Source organism: Hemiscyllium ocellatum, chromosome 13, assembly GCF_020745735.1.
Source record: "Hemiscyllium ocellatum isolate sHemOce1 chromosome 13, sHemOce1.pat.X.cur, whole genome shotgun sequence".
In the NCBI taxonomy this organism is placed as follows: Eukaryota; Metazoa; Chordata; class Chondrichthyes; order Orectolobiformes; family Hemiscylliidae; genus Hemiscyllium; species Hemiscyllium ocellatum.
Genome location: NC_083413.1, coordinates 65059825 through 65084233, shown reverse-complemented (window position 1 = coordinate 65084233; position 24409 = coordinate 65059825). Strand labels below are relative to the sequence as shown.

Sequence of the window (24409 nt, the reverse complement as noted above, 5' to 3'; positions counted from 1 at the left end):
CATGGTTGCTCAGTGGTTAGCACAGCTGCCTCACAGCACCAGGGATCCGGGTTCAATTCCAGGCTCGGGTGACTGTTTGTGTGGTGTTTGCACGGAGTTTGCACATTCTCACTGTGTCTGCATGGATTTCCTCTAGGTGCTCTGGTTTCCTCCCACAGTCCGAAGATGTGCAATGTAGGTGAATTGGCCATGCTAAATTGCCCATAGTATTCAGGGATGTGTAGGTCAGGTGTATTAGTCAGGGGAAATGCAGTGCAATAGGGTAGGGGAATGGGCCAGTGTAGACTTGTTGGGCCAAATGGCTTATTTCCACACTGTAGGGGTTCCTCTATTCCCCCTCTATGTTATACTGGCATTGATGGCATTTAGAAGAGATTTCCTGGGCTGATTCCTGGGATAGAGGGATTGACTTATCAAGAGCAGCTAAAGAGATTAGACCATTAGTCACTAGAATTTAGAAGAGTACATGCAAGATTCCGAGGGGATTTGTCAAGGTAGGTATTTAGAAGATCATTTACTAGTGGGCAATCTCAAAGTTGAGCAGATCAGCCAGGAACTCATTGAATGACACAGCAAGCTTGAAGTGCTGTTTGGCCTACGCCTGCTCCTATTTCTTAAGCTCTTACATTTTTATTTCCAGACAGCAAACAACATCAATTACTGTTCGCTTTTTAGTTATTACTTAAATGGAGAGTGATTCAAAAAAAGGTGCTGTGAAGAGGGATCGGGAGTTGTTGTACATGAACCATAAAATGTTAACAAGCATGAGTTTAATGTAGAAACTGAAATATCATAAAACACTGTTTTTTTTAATAAAACACATTTTAAACATCAATGGGTTTAAAAAAACACAATGCAGGGCATGACACTTCAAACTTCTAAAATTAGCTTTTCAAGGCCAAAAGGTTGTTAATAAGTAATTACAACTTAGTACCTTACAACTCAGCTATGACTCATTCAACAGGCATAATGGTTCAACTTTATTTACAGAATGAATACTGCACAAAAAGTTGAATCTCAGATCAAATCAATGAATTCTGTGTTTCTTGCATCTGCAAAAGCACAACCTCTGGTCTCCTAGAAGCTAATTTCGAGATTTCCACATATAGTTATGGAGGTTCAGAAGCAACGGTTATGATTAGATTCCCTATGGAAACAAGCTCTTTGGCTCAACAAGTCCACACCAACCCTCCAAAGAGTAACCCACCCAGACTCATTCCTCTACCCGATATTTACCCTGACTAATGCACCTAAGACTATGGGCAATTTAGCATTGCCAATTCACCAGAATACCTACACATTTTTGGACTGTGGGAGGAAACCCACACAAACACAGGGAGAATATGCAAACTCTGCACAGACAGTCGCCCAAGGCAGGATTCAAGCCCAGGTCCCTGGTGCAATTAGGATAGCAGTGCTAACTGCTGAGCCACTGTGCCACCCCTTGGGATTGTAAGCAGTTTCACAGAGCAGTGATGGTAAATGCTGACAGTTTTGCCACAATGCAATCATAAAATCTGGGGCACTATATGTATGGAAATGGAAGCCTTTTTCTCTGTACAATGTAATACAAAGCCATATGAAACTCAGACTGGGTAGGCTGCACCAAAGCAATAATTTAACATTTAAATGATTTAGCCTAGTAAAACAAGGACTTGGCAATTCTATTGCACCTTTTATGATTTCAAGACATCCCAAAGTACACAACAACTATTAATGGAGGTCTGATACATAGTCACTTTTTTCGGAAATACATAGACCAATCGGTGTTCAGCAAGATCTCTGTAAAGACTGGTGACTTTTTATTTTCTTGTAGTTTTCACCATGGACTGAAAAACGAAAAGAATAGTTTTGTTTTGTGAGAGGAAGTAACCTGACACAGACTGCAAATGTTGTTTACACATCTGCTGGTGGAAACAGTAATACATGGTTTGCAAACGAGCCAGATCTGAGGGGCTGTGTACATTTGAAGATTCAGCCGGCAGCAAGTAGCTAATTGGTTTGTGGGTTAATGATCAGGTATCATTGACAAAGGCTTTTCAGCTTCCAAAAACTATGTGATCAGTTTCCAGGTAGTCAAATAGTTTCGGGCTGTGGGCAAGAGAGTGAGAAGCCATCTGATCTCGGCAGGTTCAGGAACTATCTCTGTTCTCTCAGTTAAAACAAACACTTTAAGCCTAATGAAAACCAATTATTTCCCCTCCAGCAGTTGCTTTAATCTGTGACTTATTTTTTTTAACCAAAAAGTCAGAAACCTTTTATAAGTATGAAAGCCAGTCAGCCTGCAAACCAATGAAAGCATCCACAGAAGGAAGACCAAGAAGCAATGTTCTGATCAACATAAGAATAGTCTTGGCAGACCCTGTGATCAGAGCCCACTGAGAACCGCTTTCCCAACCTGTCAACTGTCTATAATCGCCATGTATTTTTCCTGTGGCTGTCTGTATGTGTAAGGGAGAGTTTATAAGGATGTTATAGTTTTAATTGGCAGTTATATGCCTGCAGTTCGTAATTATTTATCCTCAGCTTAAGTCTAAATTTTGTAATAATAGTAACTTGATTCTTGTCAGGCAAAGAAAACATATCTGTGCTTTCTGTCCACCCAGGTCTAAAAGACAGGGGAGCTCTGCACACATTTAAAATCTTTCATTTTTATGACAAGTCCAAGAACAGCAAGGCTTGATCTTCAGTGTGGAACCCCAGTGAGGCATAATATGTCATAAAGAAAAAATAGGTAATGACCTGATAATCTATTTTTTAGTGACTATACTTGACTGTCAGCCTAGATTATGTACTCAAGTATTTGGGATGGGACTTGAAATCATGACCTTAAACATCGCTGAAAGGTGACTAAATGTTGAAGATTTTCCTCTTATACAGAACTAGAATGCAAGAGACAGATTTGATTAAAAAAAACAGACACCATTTTATATGGAGTGAGAAGAGGGTGATGATTGGTTGTGCCATAATTTGTACGGAGATGCAACCAGAACAGTTCACCGTTCATTTTAATATTCAGACTAGACAGTCTGTTTTTGCATCACCCTAGCTCTCGTTGTGGGTTCTCACTGGGGGAATGCACTGGAATCAAAGCCCTGCTATTCCTGGAGTCATCACAAGATTTAAACTTTTGAACAAAGTTCACAAAATTCCTCAATTTATCTGTTTTGTTTAGACCCAGGTTGACAGAAAGCAGAGACCAGGTTTCTGTACTTGACAAAAATTACAATTTATTACAGACAATTAGATTCTAGTTACAGGTAAACTACAATGAACCATCATCACATAACTGAACTACTTAATACTTTAAAACCCTTATAAATAAGAATGTTAGAAAGACTTATAACCCACACAGAAAAAAAAAAGTTAGGTATTATGAATGGAGGGAAAGACAGGGAAGACAATTCAATGGTTCCTGTTTGCAAAATTGCTGAGACTGTTGCACTGGTCAGAATGCGCCCTCATGGTGCTAGTTCTGTAGAGACTTCAACTGGTTTGCAAGACACACAGGGTGGCTGGTTCACTTATGAAAGGTCTGTGATATATTAATTATAATCACAGCTTACATCAAGTCTTGAATGGAAGAAAATCTGGTTTAGTTCAGGCTTAAAGTGGCTTTTACTACAGAGTACAGCATGTGTCCCTGAACTGATGGAGATCTGATAAGTTTCTCTATATTCTGTTCACAGTCCCAAGCTGTTCAGTCACATGAGAACCGATCACATAGTTGTTGGCAGGCAGAAGGCCTTTGTCATCGATAGCTGATCATTATTCCAGAGAATCAATCTGCTTGATTTTGCCTACCAAATCTCCATTTGTACACACCATATGGCACCAGTTTGTCTGCAAACTATACTTGAACTACTGCTTGAACAAACAGCTGTATAAACCATGCTTGCAATGAGAGTCAAATTACTTGCTTTCAAAACTAGCAGCAATCTTCTTATATAACCATTATTTTCTCATTTCAGTCCACAATTAAAACAACAGAAAGATAAAAAAAAGAGTACTCATTATAATGTAAAGATTGTAAGACAAAAAGCTTCAACTTCTAGTCTCCTTTTTAGCAATGTTGAAGTTCCGCACTTCCAGGCATTTATTTATATCCCATGACCTTCCAATTCAGACTGACAATACTAACATTGACCCAAAATGTCCTCAAAAAGGACACTATTGGATAAACCAAAATATTAAACAACAGTTGCCATTGATTGTTTTCATGCCTTTTTATCTTCTGGCCTGAGTCTAGAAATATTTATGGAAATAATATTGTCTTAATAATATTATATTGATGCAATTACTGAGCAAATAACGTAAAGAAAATGTTGAAGTGAAGCTTTCTGATGCACCTTGGATTAATAACTATGTACTAATGTTAATTCACCTCCCACATGTTGTCAGGCTCAGTAACTCCCCCAAGCTGACAGCAACTGTTTCACAAACATGCACATAAGATCAACACCAATGAGGCAAAAAAAACAAGTGGGATGTGCAGGTTCATCATAATTTTGAACCTTTTCATTTTTGAGAGGATACTAATGACAAATGTTTCTCTTTAAATCATATTAGAAGTAATAGTTTTAAACATTCAAATATATTAATCATTCACAACATAGTACCTATGTTTTCAATGAAATGCCACACATTCTTAAATCTGGTTATGGAAGCATTTGCTGGAGAATTTCCATTTTGCTGTGAGCTTGCCAGAAGAAATCTAAAATGGTACAGGAAGAGATGATTGATTAAGTTACACAGGAATAGTTTCATTGTCATATTGATACATTTATGAAGTATTTCATCTCCCTACATTGAACAAATACTTGTGACCCATTAACAGCAAGTACACATATGGATTAGTTTTCTATTTATTTTGCTCTTTCAGTGCTTAGTGCCCTTCATTCCCATTCATTTACTTTGTAGCATCAAAGTAGCATCCTCATGATTTTACCAAAAGATTCTTCAGTCATATATAAGTCTCCTCAGCTGATTCTTGCCTACAAACATTAACAAAGAAAGCAGCATTATGAGAAATTATTGAAATTTGTATGGTATTTCACTCTGCTTTGAGTTCATACATTAATAAAATGAATTTGGACCTGCACATGGAGGAATAGTTTACTCTGTCCGCACAATATTCTGTGTATATCTCGAGATTAAACAAAAAGTTTAGTTCAACTGCTTTGTAAAAGCAAGTAACTGAATATTGTAATTTTGGAACAGAATTAAAATGGTCAGAGCGACAGATACTCATTCTTCATTGTAATTGACAGTTTTCCTCACCAGGCCAGAATTTGCTGTATTGAGGTCACAGTAAGGAAATCAGGGCATTTGAGACTCGAGTAAACAGGGCAATCTCTTTAAACAACCAGATTGAAGGATTGTGAGATTAAAAGGGCAAAGATGAAGATGCAGGTATAAAATAGAGTGGGTGAACTTAATGTCAAACTGGAAAGTGAAATGAAAGGAAAAGGTTAAGATTAAGTGAATTAAAGGAAAAAGTTTAAAAAAGAAATTTTAAATCTGACATTTTTTAAAATCTCCAATAATTAGAACTAGAACAAACAAGATTTCACACTTTATAATGGTCAATTTGAAGTGCCAGAGAAATTGATTAGGTTGCAAGTACCAATTGCTACATTGTTATGTATGTCAGTTCATTGTGGCTTCATACTGGTCAACACATATTAGTAATAAGGCTGACAGAAATATGTAATTCTCACAAAAGATAACAGCCAAACCATGCAACCTTTTTTAGTAACTTTGGACATTCATGTTTAACCATTCATATGCTCTTTGCCTGAAAGCTGCTGTACCATTTACTCACAAATAATGGTAACATTAACCTCGTCATTAGTTAAATAACAAATTATATCTCATTAAATTAAGAAAAGCCAACTCTGGTGTATTTAACAATTTTTATATAATATCATAGAATCATAGAATACCCACAGTCTGGAAAGATGCCTTTCGGCCCATTCCAGTCTATACAGACCCTCCGAAGAGCATCCCACTATACCTACCCACTGCTGCCCCCTCCCCATATCAAGATGTTCCTTTTAAAACACATTTGGCATGGGCAAACGTAAAGCAAACCTTCCATTTCATCTTTCTTTTCAAATTCTTTATCCTTGATTTCATAAGAACACCTTTAATGCATCAATGTGCATTTCACAGTTTTCAAAACAAACCTGCTTCGGGGCCTGCCATCGAGAGAGATCCAGTTTGGAACTATTATATTGTTAAATTGATCTCAACCTATGCTTAGATGGGAATTGAGTAGATACCATCCATACCATTTCACTTCTGTGTCTTATGGTATTAGACAAGGAAGTCCAGAGGGTTGATCTCCCATTGGGCACTGGCAACAAGCATGCCATTCCCAGAGTTCCCTTCAGTTCAAGAACCTTACAGCCCTGAATTTCTTCAAGCGAAATGATTGAACTCTTCACCAGCATTTGTAGCCAGTGCCAAATATCACTGAATGTGCCCAAACAGGGAATCCAATCTTCTTTTTAAGGCCAATTCTTATCTCCCAGACTTGAAAGGATAGTATTCTAACACATTATTTTTTCCTATTTAAAATGCCACCTGTAAAATATGCTTCGAGTTTTTAAAATTCATTTCCTTTTATTCATCATGAATAAGATGTAATTCTGCATTTCCATGGAAGATGTTTGTGTACCTTGCCAGGTCATTTGTGTGGCATTTTCCAGTGAGATTGCCATTTTTAGGATAAAATGGAAAACTTAGAAAAATATTTACAGTTCCACATGTGGATTTCACATTCAATAGAAATTGAGTTGAACCCACCTAAGTAAACTGTATTTAGAACACATTAAACCTAATGTTCAACTGGATTTGAACCCAACTCCTGACAGCATTTTGCTATGTTAGGCTCAATCTGTTAAATATTTCCAAAGTATTGCATTGTTTAGATTATATTCCCTACAGTGTGGAAGCCGACCCTCTGAAGAATAACCCACCCAGACCCATTTCCATCTGACTAATGCACTAAACACTATGGGCAATTTCGCATGGCCAATTCACCTGACCTACACATCTTTGTATTGTGGGAGGAAACCAGAGCACCTGGAGGAAACCCATGCAGGCACAGGGAGAATGTGCAAACTCCACACAGACAGTTGCCTGAGTTGAACCTGGGACCCTGGTGCTGTGAGGCAGCAGTGCTAACCACTGAGCCACCATGCAGCTACTGCTGCCAATTAAACCTGTTGGACTATAACCAAGTGTTACGTGATTTTTAACTTTGTATACCCCTGTCCAACATCGGCATCTCCAAATTATTGTTTACTTAGTTTCGCAGATATCTTACCTGTTTGAGCTGTCCTCTGAAGTATTCATTACTGAAGTTACCTTCAACCCTGTGTTTTCTGGAGACTGGACTTCTTCGCCAAGAGTACAGGATCCAAGGTCATTGGCCAGAGTCTCTGTACCAGTGACTTTACCCTGAGTTGGAATGGAACCAGATGCCTTCTTTCGAGAATTTTCAGGGCTTGATGTCAAATTACAACTTTGATTGTCATAAGGTCTTTGTACGTGATTTTCCTTTTGCACCTCATGCAGTTCCAAAACTGGCAAACACCCATGGTAACTGGGCAACATTGTCATTTCACCACTATTCCAATGCTTAGGTCCAAGGTTCTTTGATACCGATGACCTAGGCCAAAAAGATTTGTGTTCTTTACACATCAATATGCAAAATACAATAGTAGTTTGTTTTTAATAAGTCCAGCTAGCAGTTTCCTGTTTAAAATTCAGGACCATTAAGTACACCCAAAATAAATGGCAACTGTAGATGTCAAAACAATGTCAAAAGAGACTCACTTGGCCATATCTGAAGACCATTACCAGCCATTCAGGTTATTGCCAAAGGTGTCACACACTATTAGCCTAAGTCACATGTTCTTATACAGTATGTATTCTTCTCCAATATGAAGGTTAGCTCATTATGGCCAATGTTGAGAGAACAAATTGTAGATTGTGTTCAATAACTATGCAGTCAATATCATCAGATATGATGGGCTGATTTTAAAACCTGTGAGAGGATGTAAGAGCATGCCAAGCCTACAACCACATCCTCACATTTAGCAATGACACTGAGACTGGTATAAGTGCCTGCTTTAACAACCTAATATACAGATTAATATCTTAGTGCAGTGATATTATTGGTACAGAATGTGATTCTTACAAACAATTAGGAGGCAACCCGTACAAGACAGTACTAAAGGACATGGAATCTTGACAATTCAGAGCAACAGTTACTTCAAGAACCATAGGCTGTGTTCATGGTTCTGCAAATCAAGTGTTTTTTAAATAAAATCAGTAAAATTATATAAAGTGTCATCAACAGTGTTGGCCGGACCAGCATTTTTTGCTCATTCCTTGAGGTGGTGGTGGTGGTGAGCTGCCTTCCTGAAACACTGCAGTCCCTTTTGTGTAGGATTCTCCAGCGATATGTGTCCTAGTCTCGATGGTAAGCAGATTGGCGGGGAACTTGCAGGAGATGGGCTTCCCCATGAATTTGCTGATTGTGTCCTTCTAGGTGGCAGTGGTTGTAGGTTTGAAAGATGCTACAAATATTACGTATTGCTGTAACAGAGCACTGGTGGCAAAGGAAGTGGATGCTTCCAGATATGGCACTGATCAAATGGGCTGCTTTTCTCACCACAGAAATCTGAGCCTCTATGCCATTTCTATTGCCACAGTATTTATGTTGCTAGTTCAGTTCAGATTGTGGTCAATGGTAACTCCTATTGACAATGGAGAATTCAGTGATAGTAACGTCATCAAACATCAGGGAGGTGGTTACTGCTTGGTACTTGTGTTGGGACAATGTTACTCACCAATTATAAGGTCAAATGTGGATATTGTTCAGGTCTTGTTGCATTTAGGAATAGACTGCTTTAGTGACAGAGAAGTGACTAATGATACTGAAATTGTGCAATTGCCAAGAACCATCTCAATTTTGATCTTTAGTTTTATTATTCATTCATGGGATGTGAGCATTGCTGTCTAAACCAGTTTTTATTTCTCATCACAAATTACCCTGAAAACAAATGGCTTGCTAGACTCTTTCAGAGGGCAATTACACCTTAACCACATCGTTGTAGGACTGGAATTACATGTTTGTCAGACTGGATAAGGATGGCAGGTTTCTTTATCAAACAGACATTAATGAACCAGATGAGGTTTTACTCCAATTAAAATTGCCTTTAGACTAGGTTTTAATTCTAAACTTTTTTAAAAAATTGAATTTAAATTTCACCATCTGCTATGTGGAAGTTGAATCAATATCCCCAGAAGATTAGAGCTTGGGGTTCAGGATAATTGTGCCATACCTACCCCTTAAGTTGGAGGGACATTCATTGATGAAACTGTTGAAGAAGTTTTAGGTCTAATACACTACCGTGGAACAGAGATGACCGACCTCCAACCAGTACAACTATATTCCTATGTGTCAGGTAGAACTCCAACCAGCAAAAAGGTTTACCTCTGATTCCTGTTTTGCAAGGCTCCATGGTGCTCAGTTAAATGTAGCCATGATGTCAAGAGCTGTCACTCTTACCTCATCTCTCAAATTCAGCTCTTTCATCTATGTTTGAAGCAAGGCTGTAGTGAGATGAGTAGCTGAGTGACCTTGATGGAAACTAAACTGAGTGTCAATGAGCAGGTTGTTGCTGAGCAAATGGTGCTTGATGACACTGTCGACGACCCTTTCCATTGCGTTTCTAGTGATCAAAAACAGACTAATGGGGTGGTAATTGGTTGAGGTGGATTTGTTGCTTTTTTTTGTTGAAGGACATAACTGGGCAGTTTTCCATATTTTTAGATAGATGCCAGTTTGTAGCAATACAAGAGCAGCTTGATTTAAGGCACAGCAAGTCTTCATTACCATTGCTGGAATGTTGTCATGGCAATATCCCGCAATATTTGCCGTATCCTGTGCCTTCACCGTTTCTTGAGTGAATCACTTTGGCTGAAGACTGACATCTGTGATACTGAGGACATCCGGAGGAGGACAAGATGAATCACCCACTCAGAAACTTCTGGCTAAAGACTGTTGAAAATGCTTTTGTCTTATCTTTTGCACAGAGTTAGGCTTCCCTATTATTGATGATGTCAATGCTTGTTGGGCTTCCAGCTCCAGTGAGTTGTTTAATTGTCCACCATCATTCATGACTGGATGTGGCAGGATTGCAGAGTTTAGATCTGATCTTTTGGTTGTGAAGTCATTTAGCTCTGCCTATTACTTCCTGCTTATGCTGTTTGACATGCAAGTAATCCTGTTTCGTAGTTTCATCAGGACACCTCATTTTTAGGGATGTCGGGTGCTGTTTCTGGCAATCATTCCAATACTCTTCCTTAAACCAGAGTTGAACCCTGACTTAATGGCAATAGTAGAGTGATGGAGATACCAGGCCATGGGGGTAACAGTTTGTAGTTGAATACTATTCTGCTGTTGCTGATGGCTCTCAGCACCTCATAGATTTCCAGGTTAGATGGCAGCATTCTGTTAGTGGCATGCATCACTTGTGTTGTTCCTTCATTGTACTATGGTGAAACAGCTAACTTCACCTGCTGCTCAAACACTTAAAGTGCCTCACCTTTTCAGAATAATCTAAGGTTGACCAGACACTTTCAGGGCCAGAAGGATGGTCTTGCTATACATTTTGCAAACTCACGAACAGTCCTAAAGCTGTCACTTTTGGTACAAGATGTATAATTTGAACAGCAATATTGAAATATTAAACCATTATTTTGCTTCATTATTTACCAGGAAAGTGGATAAGCTGAATATGACATTGAAAGGTGAGATGAAAAATTATACTACAGCATACAAAATATAAATTGAAGGATTATGTGATAGGTTTGGTGGTCAATGCAAAGATGCTCACTATCATCCTAAAGGAGAATTACACACCAAAGTTTAGTGATCTCTGTAGCATGGATTTCCCTTTTCATGACATGAGTTTTAATCTGTGGCCAGGTCAAGGGGATCTGGTGGCACACTGCAGTCATGATGTCAACAAAATGGACAACCAGCAAATCAAATTGAAGTATTCTCACAGATAGCAAACCAAGAATCTAAAAGCACGCGAGCCTTCATTTCTAATTTAAATTGTTCAATAACAAAATGAATGAATATAATTGAAGGAGATACAAGATTAAGATACCAATATAAACAAACTTTAATCAAATATTAGTATTCTATCACAATAGTGAAATCTGGCAATTCACAAAACTTGTAAGGAGGGGATTGGGGGGAGCACGGTGGGTTGGCCTCAACCTGAGAAGTGTGGAATCACTGACAAGTTTTGGATTTCTACATTATTCTCTAAACTCCTTTATTTGTGGTTAGCTTCAAGAGGGTAAAAATGTCAAATGTTGACAGTCTTATCATCATAACCACCATTAAATTCAGGTCATATCAACTGATCATTGGAATCTCTTTTGGGGTAGAAGTGACCTGTACAAGAAGGACGGATTGGACCTAAATTGGAAGGGGACTAATATTCTGGCTGGGAAAACTGCTTGGGAGGATTTAAACTAGTATGGTGGGGGTGGGGGAGTGGGACTCAGGAAGATAGTGAGGAAAGAGATCGATCTGAGATGGGTACAGGTGAGAACAGAAGTGAGTCAAACAGTCAGGGCAGGCAGGGACAAGGTAGGACTAATAAATTAAACTGCATTTATTTCAATGCAAGGGGCCTAACAGGAAAGACAGATGAACTCAGAGCATGGTTAGGAACATGGGACTGGGATATCATAGCAATTACAGAAACATCACTCAGGAATGGGCAGGACTGGCAGGTGAATGTTCCAGGATACAAATGCTACAGGAAGGAAAGAAAGGGAGGCAAGAGAGGAGGGGGAGTGGCATTTTTGATAAGGGATAGCATTACAGCTGTGCTGAGGGAGGATATTCCTGGAAATACACCCTGGGAAGTTATTTGGGTGGAACTGAGAAATAAGAAAGGGATGATCGCCTTATTGGGACTGTATTATAGACCCCCTAATAGTCAGAGGGAAATTGAGAAACAAACTTGTAAGGAGATCTCAGTTATCTGTAAGAATAATAGGGTAGTTATGGTCAGGGATTTTAAGTTTCAAAACATAGACTGGGACTGCCACAATGTTAAAGGTTTAGATGGAGAGGAATTTGTTAAGTGTGTACAAGACAATTTTCTGATTCAGTATGTACCTACTAGAGAAGGTGCAAAACATTCTTGGGAAATAAGGCAGGGCAGGTGACTGAGGTGTCAGTGGGGGAGCACTTTGGAGCCAGCAACCACAATTCTATTCGTTTTAAAATAGTGATAGAAAAGGATGGACCAGATCTAAAAGTGGAAGTTCTAAATTGGAGAAAGGCCAATTTTGACGGTATTAGGAAGAACTTTCGAAAGCTGATTGGAGGCAGATGTTCGCAGATAAAGGGATGGCTGGAAAATGGGAAGCCTTCAGAAATGAGATAACAAGAATCCAGAGAAAGTATATTCCTGTCAGGATGAAAGGGAAGGCTGGTAGGTATAGGGAATGCTGGATGGCTAAAGAAATTGAGGGTTTGGTTAAGAAAAAGAAGGAAGCATATGTCAGGTATAGACAGCATAGATCAAGTGAATCCTTAGAAGAGTATAAAGGCAGTAGGAGTATACTTAAGAGGGAAATCAGGAGGGAAAAAAGGGGACATGAGATAGCATTGGCAAATAGAATTAAGGAGAATCCAAAGGGTTTTTGGAAATATATTAAGGACAAAAGGGTAACTAGGGAGAGAACAGGGCCCCTCAAAGATCAGAAAGGCGGCCTTTGTGTGGAGCCACAGAAAATGGGGGAGATACTAAATGAATATTTTGCATCAGTCTTTAATGTGGAAAAGGATTTGGAAGATATAGACTGTAGGGAAATAGATTGTGACATCTTGCAAAATGTCCAAACTACAGAGGAGGAAGTGCTGGATGACTTGAAACGGTTAAAGGTGGTTAAATCCCCAAGACCTGATCAGGTGTACCCGAAAATCCTATGGGAAGCTAGAGAAGTGATTGCTGAGCCTCTTGCTGAGATATTTGTTTCATCAATAGTCACAGGTGAGGTGCCGGAAAACTTGAGGTTGGCAAACGTGGTGCCACTGTTTAAGAAGGGCGGTAAAGACAAGCCAGGGAACTAACTATAGACCAGTGAGCCTGATCTCAGTGATGGACAAGTTGTTGGAGGGAATCCTGAGGGACAGAATGTACATGTATTTGGAAAGGCAAGGACTGATTCAGGATAGTCAACGTGGCTTTGTACGAGGGAAATCATGTCTCACAAACTTGATTAAGTATTTTGAGAAAGTAACAAAGAAGATTGATGAGGGCAAAGCAGTAGATGTGATCTTTATGGACTTCAGTAAGGCGTTCGGCAAGGTTCCCCAAGGGAGATTAGCAAGGTTAGATCTCATGGAATACAGGGAGAACTAGCCATTTGGATACAGAACTGGCTCAAAGGTAGAAGACAAAGTGTGGTGGTGGTGGGTTGTTTGTCAGACTGGAGGCCTGTGACCAGTGGAGTGCCACAAGGATCGGTGCTGGTTCCTCTTCTTTTTGTCATTTACATAAATGATTTGGGTGCGAGCGTAAGATGTATAGTTAGTAACTTTGCAGATGACACCAAAATTGGAGGTGTATTGGGCAGTGAAGAGTGTGACCTCAGATTACAACAGGATCTGGACCAGATGGGCCAATGGGCTGAGAAGTGGCAGATAGAATTTAATTCAGATAAATGCGAGGTGCTGCATTTTGGGAAAGCAAATCTTAGCAGGACGTATACACTCAATGGAACAGTCCTAGGGAGTGTTGCTGAACAAAGAAACCTAGAAGTGCAGGTTCATAGCTCCTTGAAAATGGAGTCGCAGGTAGATAGGATAGTGAAGAAGACATTTGGTATGCTTTCCTTTATTGGTTAGAGTATTGAGTATAGGAGTTGGGAGGTCATGTTATGGCTGTATAGGACATTGGTTAGGCCACTGTTGGAATATTGCATGCAATTCTGGTCACCTTCCTATCAGAAAGATGTTGTGAAACTTGAAAGGGTTCAGAAAAGATTTACAAGGATGTTGTCAGGGTTGGAGAATTTGAGCTATAAGGAGAGGCTGAACAGGCTGGGGCTGTTTTCCTTGGAGCATTGAAGGCTGAGGGTGACCTTATAGAGGTTTACAAAGTTCTGAGGGACATGGATAGGGTAAATAGGCAAAGTCTTTTCCCTGGGATCAGGGACTCCAGAACTAGAGGGCATAGTTTTAGGGTGAGAGGGGAAAGATATAAGAGACCTAAGGGCCAACGTTTTCACGCAGAGCGTGGCACATGTATGGAATGAAATGCCGGAGGAAGTGGTGGAGGCTGATACAATTGCCACATTTAAGAGGCATTTGGATGGGTAAATGCATAGGAAGGGTTTGGAGGGATATGGGCCGGGAGCTGGCAGGTGGGACTAGATTGGGTTGGGATATCTGGTTGGTGTGGACAGGTTGAACTGAAGGGTCTGTTTCCATGCTGTACATCTCTATTACTCTATGACCAATCTCAAAGAGGAGAAAAGTGGACAGACTGCATTTATAAATTTTCAAAGAATCTAATGTAGACGTAGCAGAGGCACTATAACACATGCCTAATGATTCGTTAGAAAAAAAAGTGTACTGTCAGAAGACTGGCGGATAGGTAATGTAATTTCTATATTTGAGAAGGGAGTTAGAACATGTCTATGAGAAACTATAGATCAGTCACTTAAACGTTGATGGTATGAAAGATAATAGAACAACCATGAATGGAGAAAGTACAGAAACATCTCAAAACCAAAACTGTAACAATTAACAGTCAGCATGGGTTTCGAAAGGGCAAGCCTGCTTGAGAAAACCCATTGAACTCTTTAAAGAGGTAAAAGTGAGGGTAGAAAACAATTATGGAGTCAATATGGATTTCCAGCAATCTTCAATAAAGCTCCGTAATAGTAGACCAATAAAAAAGCTCAGAACATTTGGAATGAGGGACAACCTGTACAATGAATGGCTAAATGCTGCTCCACAAAAAGAAAGAGTGGGAGTCGGGAAAGGATTGTTGCAAATCAAGTGATAACAGATGGTAACCATGGTCACAAAAACATCAGTACTCTTCTTCACAATTTATATTAACAACATAGAATTTGCAATCAAAAGTACAATTCCTAAATTTATCCCATATGGAGGGTAAATGACCCCATAGATTGCTCCATATAGAGAAAGGTAGTCAACACTAAGGAGGGCTGGAACAGATTACGAATGACATTAATAAACTTGTAGAATGGACAGACAATTGGCAAACTAACGTCAACACAGCTAAGTGTGAGGTTACACACTGGTTAAAAAAAATCAAGGTCTCATTTTACTTGGAAAATAATTATCCAAATAAATTAGAGGAGCAAATGAAAATGAATGCAGAAGCTCACAAATTTCTAAACATTGCAGCTTTGGTCAATGAAGCTATTTTAAAAAGCAAACCAATCACTCGGAGTTATTTCTAGACAGATAGAATTGAAAAATAAAGAAGTTAGGCTAAACTTGAATTTTACATAGACTGTACTAGGAGTACTGTGCAAAGTTTTGGTCATCATATTGAAAAAAGGGCACTATGGAGAGTGCATAAAGATTTATAGTTAAGGCAGTACTAAAACTGTGAGCTTATATTTATCAGGATAAACAGACTGGCTTTCTTCTTTTGTGCAGAGAAGGGTGAAGGGTTATCTAATGGAAATCATTAAAGTTATGAAAGATTTTGATCGAGTAAACAAAGAGTGTATCCACTTATGGGGAAGGGCAAATCTAGAGGGAACCACATTCAAGGTCATCACCAAAAAAATCAAACAGTAAATTCAGAAGTAACTTTATTTTTTAATTTGAGACAATGTTGTGGTGCAGAACTCTACCATAAAGAATATTTAAGACCAACACTGCTGATGTGTTATAAAAAACTGAAAGAACTGCGAATGCTATAAGTCAGAAACAGAAACAAAAGTTGCTGGAGGCATTTAAGCTAAGCTAGTATAAGTGACAGCAAATTGAGATAGGGTTTCCCAAATTGGGGTTTTGGAATCCAGGTGGGGATAACAAGTTGAAATTTTGGGATCATGAGTTCTGAGGCTGTAATGGCCACTGTGGACTCTGACGAATTTGTATGTCTGCTCTAACAGGCCCCCATTCTCACCAGCCCCAAACCCTTCACTCTTAGTTGCCGCTTGGGAGTCAGAACAATTCCAAGCCTCAAAATGGAGTCCTGGCATGAAAAGGTTTGGAAAGCACTGAAATTAAGGGCTTGCTGATATGATTCAATGAGGGTAGAGGTTGCAGTGGAAAACTAACATGAGCATGAATATTTTGTGTTAAGTGGTCTATTTCTGTACGTTTGATGCAACTTTATGTAAAATGAGTTTAGACAATCTAAATTTAATTTCTAGTGGGTGTGATGCTGTGGTACAAAAGTTTTCCTTAATTTGGTCCTGATTGCCAGTCTGACCCAGAGAGTTATAGGACAATAGAAACGTTGCCCCATTGTAAGTGCTTTTCTGGTGTCTGGGCTGACATCAAGGAAATGGAGCCTTAATCCCACCTGTAGTGGTAATACTTTCACTGGTACCTGAGATAAAATGAGATGGATTCACCTAGATGAGATAAATGTTTCAAAAAATTTACAAAATACAAAATCTCTCAAGAACCACCTTTGTTTCTTTTATCAGTTCAACCTTTAAGACAATGCCCTTCTCAAGACTGGATAGCAAAAACTCACAATCATTGGCAGGTATATTAGTATGAATATTCAAACAAAATATTTGCATCAACATATATTTACGAAATTACTGTAATCCCTGCTGTACAACTTGTAGAATCAATTCAACTCTTACTCTTTTCCTAATAGCTTGACAGATTTGTCCTCGGCTGCTTTGGGAAACGAGAATTGCAATTGCTTCGCCACTTGCGAAGATCTTTGCATCCTCGCTCTCCACTGGAGTCGTACCTGTGGACTGGAGAGAGGCAAGTGTAATTCCTCTCTTCAAGAAAGGAAATAGGGAAATCCCCGGCGATTACAGATAGTCAGTCTCACGTCTGTCATCTGAAAGGTGTTAGAAAGGATTCTGAGGGATAGGATTTATGACCATCTGGAAGTGCATGGCTTGATTAAATGCAGTCAACACGGCTTTGTGAGGGGCAGATCATGCCTCACAAAGGACGTAACTAGAAAAGTTGATGAGGGTCGAGCTGTGGATGTGGTGTATGTGGACTTTAGCAAGGCATTTGATAAAGTTCCCCATGGTAGGCTCATTCAGAATGTCAGGAGGAATGGGATACAGGGGAACCTAGCTGTCTGGATACAGAATTGGCTGGCCAATAGAAGACAGTGAGTGGTAGTAGAAGGAAAATATTTTGCCTGGAAGTCAGTGGTGAATGGTGTTCCACAGGGCTTTGTCCTTGGGCCTCTACTGTTTTGAATTTTAGTAATGACTTGGATGAGGGGATTGAAGGATGGGTCAGCAAGTTTGCAGACGACACAAAGGTTGGAGGTGTCGTTGACAGTATAGAGGGCTGTTGTAGGCTGCAGTGGGACATTGACAGGATGCAGAGATGGGCTGAGAGGTGGCAGATGGAGTTCAACCTGGATAAATGCGAGGTGATGCATTTTAGAAGGTTGAATTTGAAAGCTGAGTACAGGATTAAGGATAGGAATCTTGGCAGTGTGGAGGAACAGAGGGATCTTGGTGTGCAGGTACATAAATCCCTTAAAATGCCCACCCAAGTGGACAGGGTTGTTAAGAAAGCATATGGTGTTTTGGTTTTCACTAACAGGGGGATTGAGTTTAAGAGCCGTGAGATCCTGTTGCAGCTCTATAAAACTTTGGTTAGACCGCACTTGGAATACTGCGTCCAGTTCTGGTTGCCCTATTATAGGAAAAATGTGGATGCTTTGGAGAGGGTTCAGAGGAGGTTTACCAGGATGCTGCCTGGACTGGAGGGCTTATCTTATGAAGAGAGGTTGACTGAGTTTGGAATTCTTTCATTGGAGAAAAGGAGGAGGAGAGGGGATCGAATTGAGGTATTCAAGATAATGAGAGGCATAAGTAGAGTCGATAGCCAGAGACTATTTCCCTGGGCAGAAATTGTTAACACGAGGGGTCATAGTTTTAAACTGGTTGGAGGAAAGTATAGAGGGGATGTCAGAGGTGGGTTCTTTACACAGAGAGTTGTGAGAGCATGGAATGCGTTGCCAGCAGCAGTTGTGGAAGCAAGGTCATTGGGGACATTTAAGAGACTGTTGGACATGTATATGGTCACAGAAATTTGAGGGTGCATACATGAGGATCAATGGTCAGCACAACATTGTGGGCTGAAGGGCCTGTTCTGTGCTGTACTGTTCTATGTTCTATGTAATACTCTTTTCCTACTCGTCAGCAAAGAGCTGTTCCTATCAAGCATTATTGGGAGCTGACTGGAGGCCTAAGTCTCTCACAAGCAAGATGGCTTCCTGCTGCATGTCTGATATCTACCTTGAGTTAAATTCAGGTTAAAATTTCTGTTGGAAGACTTGCTGGAGAATCGATCAATTGAAACAAGTCAAAACCACTTCAGAAATTCCCTACATTTGCTCCATAAAAATATCAGATTAGAGTTGTATACTCATACTCTTACCCAAGGTTGTTGCTGAATAGTGGAGATCTCTGCATATGCTGCGGGGTGATAGTGGGAATTTTCCAGCAAGGCAGTGAATCAGAAAGTTTGGGGGCAAGTCCTAGTTCTTTTGGTCTTTCCTGTAGGCCATCTCTTTTCATGGTCTTGTGGCTATCTAAGCAAATGACACACAGAAAAAGTTTAACATAAAAAAATTACATAAGTCACCATCCAAAAACACAAGGCTAGGTGACTAAATTTTCTGTTACATGTGCAGTTTCAATCAGGGCATCCACCCAAGGAATTTGCTTACTTTATATTGCGACAAGACAGTTGGTTGAAAATTATCAATTTATATTTACAATGGATTAGATTTGGATAATTTTAAGAACTTTGTAATTTTTTAGATTCATTAGAATCCATCAAAAAATAAATAATGATAAATATATGCTTTCAATAGATATTTCTAAAATCACATCTTTCTAAATTATAATTCAGGGTTTATCAAAGGTAACTTGAAATTGGTGTAACACATTATGAATGTGTTATCCAGTGACTCGTTTCTGATTTTTACCATATGGACACATTCACAACTAAATGTGATTATTTTGTTCATACTTGTAGCAAGGGCAATTAAAAAGTTACTGTTCTATTTACTGACATATGAAGAAAATGCATCCAGTTTCATGCCACTGAAAAATTTAGACTTCAGTTTAGTGACTTCAAGATTCAAAATCATGAATGCTGCATTACATGTAATAAATACATGTACCAGTGTTAACTTCAGACATTATACATTATTAATATTTCTGTAATATATTATCAAGCATATCCATCTGATAATAACATAGAAATTGTCACTTTTCAGAAGATCACCTGTAAGGTCACTTGAATTGTAAATAATTTAGCCAAAAGCTTACAAAACATGATAAAATCCTAATTTGATAAATAACCAAGATTAACTTGCATTGCAACTAATGCTTTAACATTTGCATTCATAATAGAATGTCACTTATGCTTCTTAGCCCCCAGAGTATAATCTCATTTTAGAAGTGCAAATTCTACAGAAGCTTCCAAATTGTTCTGTTCTGATACCAGTTTAAACATTTCCTCAGGCCTTGATTCTACCTCACATTCTGGCCCTCTTAATTCTTCTGTTCAACATCATGACTGCTTCTCCATTCTATCGAGGCTTTTATCTTTCCCTCCATTTCACAATTCTGTAGTGGTGCATTCTCATGCTCATAGAATATTGACTTCATCTTCCTAGTGTGGCTTTTCATGTTCTCAGTTTCCAGTCCTTCTTGTTTTCTTCCTATGCCCTTCCAAAGCTGTGATCTTGTTACTGTGCCAAATACATAAAATGCTGGCAGCACTTAGTAGATTGATCATGCTTTTTGGTCTCAATATTGTGCTGGTACAAAAAAGGATTTATCATTTCCATTCCCATTCTCCTATGATAGACTTTTCCAGACTGTTTGATTCTCATTCACCTTTTCATAATTTTTTTCACGTTCCATGGGGCACTTGAATAGATTAGTTTATCTCATCTTTTCAGATTATGCCAGAGCTACCTGTTCTAAGTCTTTCAAACTGCATTTTTTAAAATTTTTTTTGAGCGCGTGCCATAAATCAATTTTATGCAAATTCAGTATTGATTTTTCTGACCTAAAGACTTAAACTTTTCATTTGGATTTTCTGCTTTACTCCCATTTATTGATAGTGTCTAATCAATCAGTTCAGACATATTACTACACATCTCTGAAGTAGGTAGGACTTGAACCTAGACCTCCTGGTCCAGAGTTATGGACACTACTATTGTACCATAAGACCCCTCAACAGTCTAATTTCTATTGATAGATTATTAATAAATGATCTGATATTGTATTGATCTGTTATTAATCTATGTTCTGTCATATAGATACCATCTTCTTGTGGACAATACCCAACACGGTATTTGAAAACGATAGTCTTATGTAGGAAATAAATACAGAATCTGTATAATTTACAAAAATTTAGAAATATTTTAATGATTAACATTTTTGGCCATCTGTAAATACCAGATAAGTGTAGGCCTGAGCCTAAGCAGAATGTGCTATCTTCATCAAATAGCCTCTCTGTTAAGGCATATGTCAGTAATAGTGGGGCACTCAAGTCAAATACTGGATGGTGATTGACATACACAGTATTGCGTTCCAGTATGGAACCAATACATTATATTAGTGTGGACTGGAAAATGATTTGTGTGAGCATGTGCAAAAGGAAGGAAAAATATATTCAGGTTTAAACCCACTGAATCCCTTGTTGCTGGGAGAAAACACGTTTTGAAATATATTTCCATTTGTGAAATTTAAGTGATAGAAATAATTTCCTATTTACATAAATCAATGTTAATAATGCAAAGATTATTCATTTGCAAGAGCTCAGATTGCATTCCTATTATTACCACATTCCTCACAACTTAAGTCCACCTCCAGCTTTCTGCAGTGATAACCAATCAGTCTCAAAGTTAATTTTATTTCTGGTGAGTCATGAAACTGTGGAATCTTTTTGCTTCCTGTACAAATCCAAACACTGAAAATATCTCTTTCAATTTATTATCACATGCTGAACTCAACTGAAACCAAAATATATTTGCTCCAATTCTAGTACCAAGACTTAGTGGTATGGAATCCTTCCATTACTATTATCTTAAAAATAAGAGATATCAACAATGATTTCCTGAAAAGCTCTGAACACACTTTCTTCAATAATGTAATGAAATCCTTAAAAGAAATCATTAGAAATAGTGAGTTGCAATAACCCAATAAAGATTTTTCACTGATCAATAGGATAGATGGGGTTGTAGTCAGGATGTCAAACTGAAACACCCATGATTGTTTTTCATTCCTTTGTTCAAAGCAGAATGCTTTGAATCAGGGGTAAAATGCAGAAAGAATGAATCTTCCCAAATCTTCTGAGTTTTGTAATTCATCGTCTGTAAACCAATTAGTTGAGTTTGAGCTTGTAAGTGTTAGCCAGGGATTGCAGAGAATAGTAGAGAAGTTATTGATGCGCTGGTAATAAATAGCTAATGCTTGCACTTAGTCCTTTAGAGATTTTTTTCATTCAGAAGTTTTCATTTGCTTTTTTTCCCCAAAACTGGTATTATTTCCTGTCATCATCCTTCTCCATTATTTAGCCTTTTATTCACAGATGCACTTTATTACCTCACCATTTCACAACAACACAGCTACAGAACTGTTACATTTTCTCAGACATATAATAGTTTATTCAGTTTTATACTTTACTTACTATCATCATTTCAATGAATCATTTCCCTTTTTTAAAGATTTAACTTGAATGTTATTATTTAGTCATTGTGTAATGATTACATTTTTAAAAATCTGCATATGAAATACAACTTGTCATCAATTACATTCTCACCAACAATAATCACATCTCTGCTTCGGTGAACGATGTGTGAAACTAAGGATATGGCATTGAAAATTTGCTGTTTGGGAACAAAAGAAGCTTGACAGTTTAGGAACAATAATTTAATCCTTAAGTCCAATGATTTTGTGGATGCTTAAATTGTAAAGCAAAATGTGTTACATAATTTTTTTAGACTGATCTCCACTTTGCCGATGCCATCAATTCAATCCCACATAACACACTGCTACGCTGTTACATTTACAAATATCTTCTAAATAAGACAAATCAGTTACTCATTATTAAATGAATGAGTTAGCTCTCCTAATTGTTCAGTAAGTAAATGCACATTTATTGCATTGTTGTTATTGACCAGGGAGTCCCAGATTAATCTCAGACTGTTTTGAATTACTGATCTCTGCTTGGTGAGCCGACCTCACCTGTAGTTGACTCCCTTTCTTAAGGCTTGTCAACAAAGGGGTACCTGACTTGATGCATCATGTACTCAAACTGCTAACAACATGTTCCAAAAATAGAATGGTCACTTGAGTGAGATAGTGCCGGACATTCACTGATGCTAGTGAAATCACTGGGGCATTGTATAAACTCCTCCTACATATTACTGTTTTGTATGTGATGTTAAATTATATAAGACATACAGCACATGAACAGTTTATTTGATCTAACCAATTTATACTGGCAGTTATCTGCAGCTTTTGAAAAATTACTCTTACTATATTGTAGCATTTTCATATCAGAGATCAGTCTCAAATCTGTGAATGATTTTGAACGAAAAAACAATCAATCTTCAAGAGCCAAATTGTTTTAAATATTCCAAGCATCAAGACTCAAAAACATTATTTATATGTTACACAAACAGAAACTGTGTAAATCCCTCTTCCTACCTGAGTAACAGGATCTGAACTCTGTATTCTGAATGACAAGCTTTGGAGATGTTGCCTGGGCAAACTGACTGCTAGCTCTGCGCGCTTACAGTATTTCACTGTAAGCAAGAGCACTTTGGATCATTCATTATTCTTAAGGGGGCACCATGATTATAAAAAAAATCGTCAAGTCTTTTTTGTTTACTCAGTGCAGCATTGCAATGGAGCAAATCTTTTCACAAACCTTACTTGCATACTGCCATTTGCACAGGATTTTATCAAAACTAAAATAATGATAGTGATCTTTCTGTTATTATCACTCATCAATCACTGAGAGACTGCCTCTTTAACAATATAAATACCAAGACATAAACTGATGAATGATGATACAGTATAATTTGTATCATCGTTCATTAGTGTCTCAGATATTTGGTCAGAACCGCCAAATTAGCCATCCATTGACCAGAAAGATTCCAGATTCAATCCTTGGTCGGCATTGGGTTGCATAATCTCAACTGGGGGAATAGTTGATTGAACATACTACCTTTAAACCAGGGAGGGTTCTCATTCTTTAGTATCATTCAAACAAATCTGTGCATATATGGGTGCCTAAAGAGAAGAGGTTCAAAACCCCAATTCCTTGGTAGAGTCCTCTGTAATAAGTTACCTGTTGGCACATACATTGCCAAACTTACATGTGGGAAGTAAGCAATTGGACAAAGTGGCAGAAGGCAACCTGGTTTTACATGGATCCTTATCCCAACATCAGTCAGGAGAGATAGAAAGAAAATCGAGGGAATTTCTCTTTTAAAACAACATTGTTACAATCATTTGTAACAATGTGGAAATCATTAAATATTGCTTTTCATCAGTGAAGTCATTTGACTATTTTGTGACCCTGTACATTCTATTGATTGTAACTTACTGTCTGTTTGTCTTGGTGCTGATTCAGACTGACCCTTGGTATGTCGTTTCCTCCTCATGGAACGGTAAAACAAAGAATTCCTGCGAATGGGTACATGCTTCTTTCCTTCTCGTTCTGAGTCGTCAGTGTCATGTTGAGTGAGTTCAAGTTCCCTGTTATCACTAGGAGCATCATCCATTTTCACTGCACCAATCTGCTTCACACTGTTTATACTGCTTGCTTTCATCCCTTCATGCTGATATTCTTCCTTGTTGTATTATTCCTGTTGAATCCATGCTGGGAAATCTTGGTAAATGGGAGAAATGAAAGATTATATTTATAATCCAACATGCATCTCTGAATCGTCTACTCCAAGGGCATCTGTACTGTAGTTAGTTAATCTTTGTTGAAATGAAGAGAGAGCTATTGAAATATTGTCAGTAACCAGGCATGAATTCATCTTTGTTACCATGACAACTAATAGCACTGTTACTAAAGGAGGGTACAGTGGGTGGGAATGTGTTCCAA

At 38.5% G+C, this 24409-nt stretch overlaps 1 protein-coding gene across 1 annotated transcript in view; it reads right to left on the bottom strand.

Annotated features, from left to right (window-relative positions):
* Positions 1–24128, bottom strand: part of ngef (neuronal guanine nucleotide exchange factor) — a 77268-nt gene extending 53140 nt beyond the window's left edge. The window contains exons 1-3 of the mRNA XM_060833933.1: positions 23936–24128; positions 18704–18857; positions 7375–7678 (exon numbers count right to left, since the gene is read on the bottom strand). Of these exons, the coding sequence (XP_060689916.1) occupies positions 7375–7678; positions 18704–18857; positions 23936–24128 (651 nt within the window). The remainder of the gene's footprint in view (positions 1–7374; positions 7679–18703; positions 18858–23935) is intronic.
* Between the last annotated feature and the right edge of the window lie 281 nt (positions 24129–24409).